At 37.0% G+C, this 13625-nt stretch overlaps 2 protein-coding genes across 3 annotated transcripts in view; one reads left to right on the top strand and one right to left on the bottom strand.

Annotated features, from left to right (window-relative positions):
- LOC134663868 (polypeptide N-acetylgalactosaminyltransferase 2) overlaps positions 1–6915 on the top strand; it is a 96479-nt gene extending 89564 nt beyond the window's left edge. For both annotated transcript variants that reach the window (XM_063520402.1, XM_063520394.1), the window contains exons 8-10: positions 1213–1419; positions 1901–2073; positions 2589–6915. In XM_063520402.1, the coding sequence (XP_063376472.1) occupies positions 1213–1419; positions 1901–2073; positions 2589–2863 (655 nt within the window). In that variant the 3' untranslated portion in view covers positions 2864–6915. The remainder of the gene's footprint in view (positions 1–1212; positions 1420–1900; positions 2074–2588) is intronic.
- Positions 6909–13625, bottom strand: part of LOC134663836 (ATP-binding cassette sub-family G member 1-like) — a 34064-nt gene continuing 27347 nt past the window's right edge. Inside the window, exons 7-10 of the mRNA XM_063520352.1 lie at positions 11996–12164; positions 10800–11056; positions 10058–10281; positions 6909–9561 (exon numbers count right to left, since the gene is read on the bottom strand). Of these exons, the coding sequence (XP_063376422.1) occupies positions 9366–9561; positions 10058–10281; positions 10800–11056; positions 11996–12164 (846 nt within the window). The 3' untranslated portion in view covers positions 6909–9365. The remainder of the gene's footprint in view (positions 9562–10057; positions 10282–10799; positions 11057–11995; positions 12165–13625) is intronic.

The raw sequence follows: 13625 nt of genomic DNA, 5'->3' as shown, positions 1-13625 counted from the left end.
AGATTTTTGTGCATTCTCTGAGATTTCCTTAAATGTAAAATAGAAAGATATACGTCATATTATTATTACATATAATATATATTCAATGCCAATATATATATATGTAATAATAATATGACGTAAACATTGCCAATTAACTTACAGTGCCCCCAATTAAAAATTTGTTGACAATAAATGTAGTACTTTCTAATTCCCGTGCCACTTAATCAGCTGTTTTAGGTAAATATTCTATGGGAATTAGGGCACGGAAATTAGAATTCGTAATAAAAAAATTCGCCAAAAATTTAAATCGTGTTTAACCAAACTGTTATGTTATGGCTTACATAAAGATACATAAAGGGCTCCTAAATATGACAATTGTTTTTAAAAAGCTATGTGGGAAATAAAATTTATAAGGGGCATCGAAATTAGAAAAAAATTGTCGCCCACCCGGATTCCGAAATACTTATGCGATTTGCTCGAACACGCCGCGGCTTGACGTACATCCGCTTGCTTTGAGAATCAGCCGAATATTGCCAGTACAGGTGAGGCGGGACACGAGGCAGTTCAGATACAGACGTCGGCTGTGAGAGCCCTTTGAGTTTTGCCGACGAAATTTTACTCGCGCGCTCGGACAAAATTTAAACTTCGATCACGAGTTATTTACCACAATGAAGTTAATAGTGTATGTGCTCAGTGATAGTAAATATCACCTAATTTAAGTATTTGACACTAAATTAGTGATACTAATGTAGAATTTTTCGTAGGATTTTTCATTATGCTCAAAAGTAGATTCCGGACAGGGCACGGGAGTAGTAATTTGAGCCTTTAGGTATTTTTAAGTGTACTCTAAAAACCAATTAATCAGTGAATTCATATGGAACCCGGTGTGAAAGTGTGGCTTCTTTATGTAAAAAAAAAATGGTAAGTATTATTTGATGCTAACCCGCGATTTTCATCACGGACAGAAAAAAAATCGTGTTCAGAAATTGACCCATATTTTGCCTAATGATAAGCTAAGGCTTAGCTATAGGTACAGCGGGGAAATGCGATCAGTATCCTGGGGACTAGGCCCCAGATGACATTAGGTTTCGTCGAAAATTGATTTAATGCACTAAATATTGTAAATATACATTGTAATTAATTGAAGTAGTAGTTGGTAATAAAATTATCAACCATACAAAAAAAAGTTTGTTCGTACAGCCCATAAGATGATGTCTTCCCAACTTCCAGAGTGTGGCAATGCGGCGGTTCCCTGGAGATAGTGCCCTGCTCGCGCGTGGGGCACGTGTTCCGTAAGCGGCACCCGTACACGTTCCCCGGCGGCTCCGGGGCCGTGTTCGCGAGGAACACCCGCCGCGCCGCCGAGGTCTGGATGGACAGCTACAAGGACCTGTACTACAGGTCGCAGCCGCTGGCCAAGCAAGTTGACTATGGAGAGTAAGTTTACTTTATGAAAGATTATCTATAGTTTATTAGAAGTCTATTGTAATCTAAATTTTAATTGTCTAGATGACAAATATTTTTAATGGTATGAGTCGATCTGATTTGTTTGAGTTATACCTACGCTAAGTTATTAAAGTGTTAGCAGCAGGTTAGCAGGTTCTTGTAACAATTAAATACTTAGAGGCCTATGTTTAGAGCAGGATGACTCTGAAATAGTACAAATACGACTCGGGTTCGGTTTCTTACGGGTTTAAAAGCGTAGAGAAATTACCTTTAAAATAAAGATTCCCAATTGACTAAGCTCCACATAGTGCAGGGCCTCTGTAAGTTCAAATGAGAATTCTGCGGAGAAAATAAACACGACACAGATATAGATTTAAAAAGCATTTTTTGCAAATTTCATATTATAATGAGTACTTAATCACTAATCTATTTTTCACTGCTTAGTATACCACTAATCACAATCTGACCGCAGCATCTCCGAGCGCGTGGCGCTGCGCACTCGGCTGCACTGCAAGCCGTTCCGCTGGTACCTGGAGCACGTGTACCCCGAGCTGCAGGTGCCCGCGCTGGCCGACGCGCCGCGCGCCGTGCGCCAGGGCGCGCGCTGCCTCGACACCATGGGCCATCTCATCGACGGCACCTTAGGTACGGTACCGTGAGCGCTACACCATCTGACCGCAGCATCTCTGAGCGCGTGGCGCTGTACTGTACTGTACTGTAGCTGTGTACTGTACCGTGAGCGCTACGGTGGCGTACAACTACAAACCATGGTAAACTGGCCGCAACCGGTACCCGATTCCTGACGAGAACCTCACTTTAAGACATACTGATCACTAGCACAGAATACATAATAGTAGTACCGTTACTGAAAGGAAACTTCCTGCAAAACCGAAGTTTGACAGCGGTTCAGGGTCGAATCATCTGTCCCTTTCTAGTATATGGCACTATCCCTTTCGGCTATTTAGGGTTGTCAAAATTTAAGCCATTATCTTATCTGTGGTCGTGCACGCAAAGGGACGTCAAGTTGTGTCAACCCTAATAATTACTCGGAGCAATGCTGAGCCGAGCGAAGCCGAGTTTGGCCGAAGTCAGGAGTTCCGCAGTGATACATCAACATTCACTATCTAATGCTATAAATACAAAATTTCATCAATTTCCAGGAATGTATCCTTGTCACAACACGGGCGGCAACCAGGAGTGGCGCTTCGAGAACGGCCTCCTGCGGCACCACAGCCTGTGCGTATCGCTGTCCCGCGACGACCGCGTCACGGCCGTGCTCGCCGCCTGCGACCCTTCAGACTTCGCGCAGCTCTGGAGAAGGAAGGGGGCGCTCATCACGCACGCCAAACTCGACGCCTGCTTGGACTCTGACCGATCGGCACTCTATTTAGAAAAGTGCGACGAGGACAAACCCAGTCAACAGTTCACGTTTTAAATGAAAGACTAGTTCGATATCCCTGTTAGACCGAAGCGAAATATACCGGGTGTGGCCTGTAACACGAGCAAATAATTAAAACATAGATTGTACTCCTCAAACGATGACACTTTTGTTCAACAACTTTTAAAAAATATGAAGTATTTGAAGTCCCTATTTTTCATACAAAATAAATATTATCTTCAATGGACGCCATCGCCACGCCACATCATTGTGATTGACGTTGCTTGTCACGCCTTAAACATAACAAAATTCGCAATACATTGCGTCTTAGAATAAAATTTTAAAGTGTATTAAAAATCAAACCACAAGTTTTTTTTTTTTAAATTTGCTGAACAAATGTTGGTCAGTATGAGGAGTACAGTCTACAGTTAAATTTTTTGCTCGTATTACAGGCCACACCCGGTATTTAACAATTTAAAAAAAAAACAGTTTTTAAACATTAGTTCGAAATAATAGAATATCAATTATCAGTATTCCGTAGTAACTCTTCAGAGAACCACTTCGATTTAATTTCTGTACCTACTTGGTGGAAGCTTAGATCCACCTGGTATTATCGTTTAAAAATACTTGATAATAATACTTAAAATCTAAAGGTGGAGGAAATTGTTATCTCATGGTGAATCCTCATTATTTTACATTACTACATCTACCAGACTGCTAAAACTTCGATCCAATACCGATATATGGACTCTACAATGCTAATTATTGTTAAGTAGGTAAATAAGAAACTTTATAAAACTAAAAGACGGTTTCGCTTTAAAACCTATTATTAAGAACAGTTATTCCTTCAAGATATGGATGCCTCTTTTTGGCGTTTAGTTTTAAGAAAGTTGCTGTGATTAATTAAGAATCTACATGTAAAAAGACTATGAATCTTCTTATAAGAAGCTCTATACTGTACGATGTCATCTAATTGATAATCATATTATTCATCACATAAATACCTATATATCACATCACGGCAACTTATAGATTAATGTGAGATACCTGATATGAATTTCTGAATTTCTCAATGCGAAATGAAGGTATTTCATTATAACACATTTGATTTATCACAATTTCGAGAAAAATTAAGGTCTACTTTTACATTTCAAGTACATTTACTTCAATTTATACTTACTTGCTTGACTGTCATTTAGACATGATTCTTGTTAAATACACAAGAAAACTTTAACAGTCAATAATGAAGGTGAAGTTGATTTTTTTTTTAGGAGAATTTGTTTTTTAATGTAAGCAATAGTAAATTACCTACGTACGACTCTACAGCGTGTAACAGGTTAAGACTCACTTAATAATCTTATGAAGTTATTGAATGAATGATTTGCGACTAAGTACATTAATAGTAGTTACCATAAATGTGTAAATATGTAATTATTATAAGTGCCGGGAAAGTGGAATGTGGATATTATGTAATGTAGGATTTTGTAAACAGTTGCATTATATTAGATGCAAAACTGTATCTCCTAGGATATTTTAGTTGAAGCAATACAGTTAGGTTTATTATTGTTTGAGAAAATGATTAAAGTATGGCCTACACTGATTTATACTTAACAAAAGCAAGTATTTGTTACGTATTGCAATTATATTTCAATACTCGTTCGTTTTAAGATGTATGCTAAAATGTGTATTATGTATATTTATAATAGAAAAAATAATTTATTGTTTTTTTTTAATGCTGTAAAGTATTTAAGCATTTTAATTGTATTTGTTTAGGAAATTAGGACTCTATCTTCCCTTCCCTTCTTTCCATGTATATTTATTATATAGGTACACCTTATGAAATATATTACTTTAATGGTTTATTTTTACGATTACTTCGCATACACTTATGTATGTATGTAATGTAATGTACCTAAGCATTATTGATCATATTTATAGTGAGTTAAGATTCAGACGACTTTTCTGGCAAATCCAGCTTGTTAACGGACACTGGAATTTAGGTTCTTTCATAACCAGAACCATAATTCAACAACAGAACTTAATAATTATTTATTTCCTTCATATTCGGAGCAAATCTTGTTTAATGGGTACCGTCAGGAGCTGAAGCGAACAAAATATTATTGTCAAGGGTATAAAGCGTACAGATCACATGTACAGTCAGCAGCAGAAGTTGCTAAGCGGGCGAGGTGTTCAAAATTACCTTGACGCGCTCTTGTTCTCTTAATAAAGTCACGCCAAGATAATTTTGAACACCTCGCCCGCTTAGCAACTTCTGCTGCTGACTTTAACATGTTTGTTATTATGCGTCAGTTACATTTAGTTCTGACTGAATAACAAAAATCGATTATCTAATAAAGGTACGCAGCTGAAACGAATATGAATAATTGTTTCACACTTTCACTGCCGGTAAGTAGAATCTATGCTAATACACTAACTAGGCATTTTGCCTCCTATAATATGTGCCTAGAAAAATATATGTATGTCACAAAATATAGTATTTCTGTAATGTACATTTATTATAGACTCCGTCTAAGCTAACTCTGCACTGACTGATAGAACAGTGTATGTTAAGTGTGAAAGTGACATTATAAACGTGTTTTTGCATAGTAATTTGACATTTATGGTGACATTTCCACACTAAGTTACTGTTAAATGCCTTGCGGAGTTAGATTAGACCGACTGTCATAGTTTTAAATGTAAGATATTGTGATATAGGATGAAGATATCATTACTGACGGAGCGAAATGGCGTCATCAGTAAAACCCTGCCATTTAGAACCCTAGCAGGACACGGTCATCTTGATAACAACTACACGTAATATTCCACCTTGTCATTAAAGAATCTTTAGTGTTGTTCTCAGGATCGATATTAGTTAGGGCGGGCTAAGGGCTTGTACACAAATCACGCGAGGTTCGATAGGGGGAGGGGGGTCACGAAAAAATCACGATAGATCACGGGGAGGGGGGGTATAAGGAATCCTCACGTGTATTTTTCTACAGTGAACAAAACTAAGAAAAAAAACCCTACCACATGAGTAGATACTTTTTATCGGTTTCGTTAAACATAAATCTTCACTCTGCACTTCAAAATAGCAAGTCTATTATTTATATTTATATATTTTTTCTATATATAATACTAATTATTTTAAAATTAGATCGAATGAAAAAAATTCACCAAATATCACTAAGGGGGAAGGGGGGTCAAAAAGTAGCCGAAACCACCTCGCGTGATTTGTGCACAACCCCTAAGTGGCCCTAGCGGGGGTGCCATCTCGGACGTTTATGTACCTAACAAAAAGCGATCACTTTCACGCAAGTTATTGTAAATAGTCGTGGTACCTAACCGATTTAACTTACCCGAGAACTGTTCATTATCGTTATATGCAAATAATAGAGAATTTCAATAGGATAGAGAGGATTTTTTATTTTATTTTATTTACTTAAGTATCTTTCTACGTTGTTATTTACAAACATTCCATTATTTTTTCCGTCCTAATTATTTCAAGGGCTAAATTGACTACGACGCCTAGGCTAGCTACTTTAAATTGCTATATTTTGTTGGAAATAGTCCTAATGTAAGCATTCTTAATATTATAGTTTATTGACACGAATCTTTTTAAAAGCTTTTTAGTTATCGTTTTAAATGAAAATATATGATAAAACAGTATTGATACAGTGTTGCAATCCCTTCCAAAATGATGAACTTTATCATACTCATCCTACTCGTAAAAATGATGACTTTGGTAAACAGTTATTAGTATTTTATCATGAGGGATTTTGTGAATCTGTAAATGAAATTTATGTATGATAACAACATAATCTACCTACTAAGTAAGTAGTGATAGCCACGTAAGAAAATTCACGATATTCACTATAAAGGCACCTAGAGCACAAAGTAGAGATTATCGAAACAATGTTAGAAAAATCTTTTATACATACGATTATGTTTTATTTTTAATTTTTACGAATTGTTAATTAGCGGCAAAAATGCCCTAGTCAAACTTTGTTAAAATTATTTTAATTATTTGCGAGATTTATGTTCAAGAAATGTGTGATTTTATTTTTAGTGAGAGATTTTTTGCATATATAAATAAAAAAACGTATTAAGTAGTAATTGGTTTTATTTCCTTACAATATTAAGTATCCAAACAAAAACCGTATAATAAGAAACGATCTTTTAACATTTTCGTAACAACTGTGTACAATTTACACACACACATCATAAAATAAATATTCTGTTCGGTTAACTAAAATTTGTCTATTCTGAGATTTAAGAATCAGATTCTGAAAAATCAGAAACAATGAAAGTCGAGAGTTGTCAATCGTTAGACATGCAACCATTTGCCTCTACATTTTTTTGTCAGACAAAAAACGATTTCAGGTTATCGTCAAAAATATTTTTGATACACACTTTTATTGCCGACTGTACTTTCTCTCTTCTGCAAGTCTATCAAGTACTTCTCGAGATCATTCTAATGAGCCTAATTCAATAAACTCTTTTTAATAATAATGTTTTTTTATGTTTTTCCATCGAAGAGTTCCTTTGGCTACCTTCCGACTGCATCATCAGATCAGCTCATGTTAATATAATTGTATCAGATTATACGAAATTAAGCCAAATTTCAGCACAATCAGAAACCGGGAAGTTACAAGTGGGAATCAGTTTAAGGCCATATTCGGTATCGTGTTCTGATTAGGAAAAAGTAAAAGAATTTTTTCTTGAAAGATGAACCGCCTCATAAAAAAAATTGCGTTCAAAAATGATTTTCAACTTTTTCCTAAACAAATACGATAACGAAATATTAAACGGTTCCTTAATCGGATCCCCACTATTTTTGTTAGATCCTGTACATGTACCTATACAATAATACGTGGTGAAGCTAAAATAAGTTTTTGGCAAAAAAATAATTTTTGGTACAAGATTTTATCGCTAACTGTACTTTTCTTTCCATAGGCAACTAAGTCTCAGCGGAAGAATTCTAACAACCCCAAACACAATTAGTTTACAATAAGAAAGGTAATTAGTAAAAATGGTTAGATAACATATCTAATAAGAGTTCCTACACATTGGTCACAATAAACCAAGCAGCAGTTAGCTCGAAAATTTGACCACGGCTCACATAATAATATATTACAAAGACGTTAGGTCACAGTAGAATAAAATAACTAACCCTTTTTAAATTTTATAGCATTTTTGGTGCAGCGGTGAGTGGTGTTAACGGAATTGATATACCTACCTAGCTAATTCCAACTGAAGTGGTAAATTAAAGTTAATATTAACGTAATTAACGCTAATTAATAATTAGGGTTGTAATTGTTTATACCAATTCCGTTAACACCACTCCCCTGTACCGAAAAAGCTTTAAAATTTACGATGTCTTTGTCTGGTTATAATAACATAAGAAAAAGACAATACCGTTATTCGCCACTGACAGCGACTTTGCCAAAATATATATTATGTATGTATAGGTACCTACCTTAAGGCTGATCTAAGGAGACCAATTAGTATAGGTAACTAAGATATATACATTAAATTATTAATTAACATTATTAATTATACCTATATTTAACTGAAATAAAAATAAATGTAGAATCTAATAAAATATATTTTTCATGTTCCCATATTTGGCACTTATGAGTTATGTATTCATACTTAATTAAGATAAGAACCGTCACATTTAATAATAAATTATCACAAAAACGTTTACAATATAAGACAGAACCACCTATCAGAAATGTCTCCTTAAAGGTACAATGGGAAGTGTGATGTAGGCCTGTAGACCATAAAATATTGTGTTGTTTGTTCTGCAATAAAATATAAACTTCTTGAGGATTCTACCTAGAGTTATCACGGCCCCCTGGGGGATCCTCGGGTTCGCTCTAACCTTTAACCTTTTTCGCAGAATTGTGCCAGGCATTATGTTTAACGACAGCGACTGATATGTGATATTTCAATCTATAGAGGAATCCAGACCTTATTGAGATAGGATTAGTCCGGTTTCCTCGTGCCATTTTCCTTCGCCAAAAAGCAACAGGCTCTTGGCTGATAGGCGTATTTTTACCAAACAACCAACTCATATGCCCACAAATATACTTACTTACACTTATTCAGCGGTAGAAGCCTTGTTTCATGATGAATTTGTCCTTGCCAAATACAAATTATGCACACACTACCACGAGCTTAAAAATATAGGCTTGTTTACTTATTTACCTAGTTACATATTGATTTTTTAAGTTCATTCAGTCTCACCTAACCTAATCGTTACGTTTTCTGTGAAGACAATACGTACATATGTAGTCCATTAAAATTACGCTTAAAGCTGCAGGTAACCATCGGCAAGTTCCAGTTTATCCCACTATACACTGTATACTCATCATTATCAGAAAACATAAATACATATGTACCATAAGACGTCCATTCTTGGAGGAATACCTAATAATCAGAAATCGTTCCTTCGTTTCCCTTTTTTCCCCGTCATGCACGCACTCCTCTTGCTTAACCGGTCCAACTTTCTGGCAGAACAACTCAAGCTGCGTTTTCTTTCTTTCTCTACTATTACTTAATAGGGTGAAATGCTCATCTTCGTCTTAATAAACGTTCCGATGATTTTGATGGCCCGGAAGGCGTAGTTGGGCGACAGCCGCTGCCGCAGCAAGTAGTAGCCGGCCATGTTCATGGCGCATAGCATCAGCAACAGCACGCCGAAATCCATCCAGAAAGAGACCCCCGACATGCCCATCAGTTTAACGAAGTACCTGGAACATATACTTACTTACTTATATACTCCTTCCTAACTCATTGCCACTATACTTTCTACGTGATATTTCTTAGGATTGAGTAGTTAATTTTTCTACCAAATCTCTCTAACTCAACCATAGTTTTCATCAGCCCAAATCTGATGGCTCATAAAAGATAACCCTTTGAAATGTAACTACACTGCAACAATGTCTATTGGTAATATAGATAAATTACTTGTCTATTTTGGTTTACATAGTTACTAAGACTAGAATACGAGAGGAGAGGAGAGGAAATAGCACATCATTTTCATTTGCACTCAACAGATGGCTATGGCTTTGAATCACAGAAGCAAGACACTCATTTGACATTCTTGTACTCGCAGTAGTCTTATTTTGGTTTACATTGTTACTAAGACAAGAATACGAGAGGAGAGGAGAGGAAATAGCACATCATTTTCATTTGCACCAACCAACAGATGGCTATGGCTTTGAATCACAGAAGCAAGACACTCACTTGACATTCTTGTACTCGCAGTAGTCCACGTGGTCCGGGCATATGAGGTCGTCCCGCGGCGGGCCATAGATGGCCACCACCAGCCCCTCTATCCCGTAGCGCATGAAGGAGCACGCGCGCGCCAGCCGCCAGAACAGCGGCGCCGGCATGTCGCCGTAGCCGATGCCGTACACCGCCAGCAACATCAGAGGCACGCTCAATGCGGGGCCCAGGAACACCGAGTTCTATAATAACATCAAATGCACGAAATATTCTATCAAAATTACTTTTGCTAAAAGTCTCTTTTGACTGACAGATATATAGTCCATAACCAATCCAAATCAAATTGTTATTACAATCAGAATCAACAATATGTTAATTATAGCTCATTGAGAAATAAAGATTCTTAAACCTGAAAATACGCCTCTGGGTAGGTATCTACTTAAAGGCCCTCATAGATTGGTACACTTGACTTATCCCGTGATGCTTCGGAAAATGAAGCACGCACATCGTACCCGTCGACCTGAACCCGGACCGTTCTGGCGTAAGTCATCTTTCATTCAAATCTTTTGTACAATTGTCTATCTCCCCATAATGAGTAAAATAGGGCTCAAAGATAGCGCTTTGACTTCCCTTGACTCAAACAATTATTGTTCGTTAGTCCCAACTTGGCAAACTGTCTTTACACGTGCAAACTGCGTGTTTACGAACAAAGCACTAATGATTTGAAAAAATTAGGCCGTAGTAAGAAAATTGTACTTACAACTACATTTAACGTTGACGATATGACTGTCCCCATAGACTCGGAGATGAGCGCCACCACGATACAAATAGAGGTGAACATGAGGATCCGGTCCAGTTCCATGGGCTGCGAGGTGAGCGGGTAGGTGATGCAGAGGTACAGCAGACTGAAGGCCACGGTAGCTGGCGTGCGCGACACCACCAGCGCCGCGTAGTACGGCTTCAGCCCGTACCAACGGTTGAAGTACTCCCGTTTCACCAATTGGACTTCTGTTGGGACTGAAAACATTTCCTTGTAGTACATTTAGAATAAAAACTGCTAACAGCTAACACGAACATACGTGTAGTATTATCATATTATCAGATTCCAATTTTAAAATATGTCAAAAATAATACAATGTGAGAATGACTTATACCGACCGGGATATGGACCGTGATTACCTTTTGTATCACGGTCCATATCCCGGTCGATATAAGTCTAGTGAAACTAACCGAGAATCATTCAAAACTGTTAATGTGAGAAAAGTGAGATTGTGCATGACTAGTTAAGATGAGATGAAAAACTCGAATGCCTTATAATAACAGGAATATTTTAGTTTGTAGTTGCAAGTGTAGTAATACCTATAGTTACTTATCATTATGGAAAAATCCACCTACCTATAGATAAGTAGTTTTATTTTCAACTTAACGCGTTAATGAGAAGTGTCATACGACAAAAGCATATATTAACTTCTTCGAAATAATAACATAATTAGCACAATTGTGAGAAAAATATGCTAACACGTAAAAATTGTAAAAAAATATAAGTACCTATCGTTTTTGTTAATTAAGTTGATGTTTACGAGTAATGAATCTCAAGCAGTTTTGTCTCTTACGACACCGACGTTCTTTGAGGGGTGAGTCGTCGTACTAAATGTATGGGAGGGTTTCAAGTTAATGTTTGGGATATTTCTGCTTTTATTTAAAAAAGTTATTAAAGTAATTTTACTCATTGTGTAACGCACTTTCGATATCAATTTGAAGTTTTCTGATATCTGTTAATTTACGGAATTATAGCCTGGCCACACTTAACGATTACACCCTGTATAGCATAAGATATAAATAGTTGTACAAGTACATTTTAGTTTAGCTTTATAGAGTCTCTATTTATACTCAAAGGAATATAAATAGGACTCCAACTAAACTAAACTAAAACTTTTCCAACGCTTCAAAACTTACAAGCTAAAAGCACGGGCATCATAGGAATGTAGAACATGGCGATGATGCAGGCGTAGCAGAAACCGAAGTTGAATATGGTCTTGGAGGCGTCGTAGCCCATCCTGCTGAACAGCGAGCCGATGATGAAGCCCAGGAACAGGTGCAGACCCACGCGGAGCTGCAGGTAGCCCTGATGATCACGGACAAATAGTATCAACACCCGTGCTTCCGTACTATGAAAAACAATTGCAAGTGTCGAAATCTGGGGGAAAGAGAAAACTTTCGGGACAACTTGCCGAATTCCTCTATCTGATCAGAAGACGACGAAACTATAGAATGTATATGTAATTTGCGGAAAAAATATATATAAAAGAGCGTCGCGTTTTGTAGCTATTTACGTTAATACATATCAATTTCCGCCCTTGATCCGGCCATCAGTACAGTAAAAAGTATTGCCAAAAGTATTTATTTTCTTGATATATCGTAAGTTATTCATAGGTACATTCGCCTGCGCTCGCGGTTCCACCCTTAGGGCGATACTCGTTTGAACGTCTTGCAGGTAGCAGGTAGCAAGGATTAAGGCATTTTTACATTTATTGTAGAAAATTTGCAGTGAACAATTACGTGACGTGACATGCCTACGAGTACCTAAAAGAGAGGAGGGAAAATACTTAGTGCCAAAAGTTTAGTTCAACATTAATATTTACTTACTTCGTTTCGAAATATGTCTGTTCAACTCACATTGACTGTTGAATTATTTTTTACTATATTTGCTTTGATATATGTTTGCATAGGTACGTTATTATTTGTATTGACCAATGCACTTCAGTAAACATTGTATATCGATGCCATGTAGCTAACGTGTTTACTTTGGGCCCTGTGTGTACTTAGCCTGTTAAACTTTGGCTAAAGACTTAGACACATTTGTGGCTTTCCATCAGAGAAGGCTCCTTATGCTTCATGTGCAATAAGGACGTTTCTATCACAATATCTGTTGGAATTTCTGACCCTTCTGTGATGGAAAGCCACATTTTAAGCTGCCGCGGATGCGGGGCGTTTTGTTGTCGGTCAGCTCGAGAAGCAACTGTTACACTTTGCATAAAAACAGGCCATGACAGTTTTGCATCGCATAAATACGAGTAGCGATCAAGTATGTGGCAAAATTATGCTACACGTTACTGATAACTAGATTATACAGTCTATTTCAATAATTAGGCACCTGATACCTTACTACGTTAAACGCAACAATTACAGTCTTCGATATATTTACACTCCATTTTTTGTAATGTAAGTATTTCAGCTTCGGCGACGTCACGTTAGGTATCATTATCAACTAAATCAAAGATTTAAACCATACCAAATGTCAGCTAAATCGGTTCAGCGGTTATTGATTCCCCATACAAACTTCCACCCCAGTTTTCACACCCTTAAGGGATGTTTTTTGGGATAAAAATATCCTATGCCCTTTCCCGGGACTCAAACTACCTCTATACAAGTCTGTCAATCGGTTTAGCGGTTTACGCGTGAAGAGGAATTTAAAAAGGTTGTTTTAACGTTAGCGTTAGGTCAACCACAATGAGGAAAAAGCGAGGTAATTGTTTCCTATTATCTAGGTAAATGTTCATGACAATGTTCTGTCGCGTTCAATTAT

This window comes from Cydia fagiglandana, chromosome 1 (genome assembly GCF_963556715.1).
Source record: "Cydia fagiglandana chromosome 1, ilCydFagi1.1, whole genome shotgun sequence".
In the NCBI taxonomy this organism is placed as follows: domain Eukaryota; kingdom Metazoa; phylum Arthropoda; class Insecta; order Lepidoptera; family Tortricidae; genus Cydia; species Cydia fagiglandana.
The sequence above is the reverse complement of the archived record's forward strand: the minus strand, read 5'-3'. Positions and strand labels throughout refer to the sequence as shown.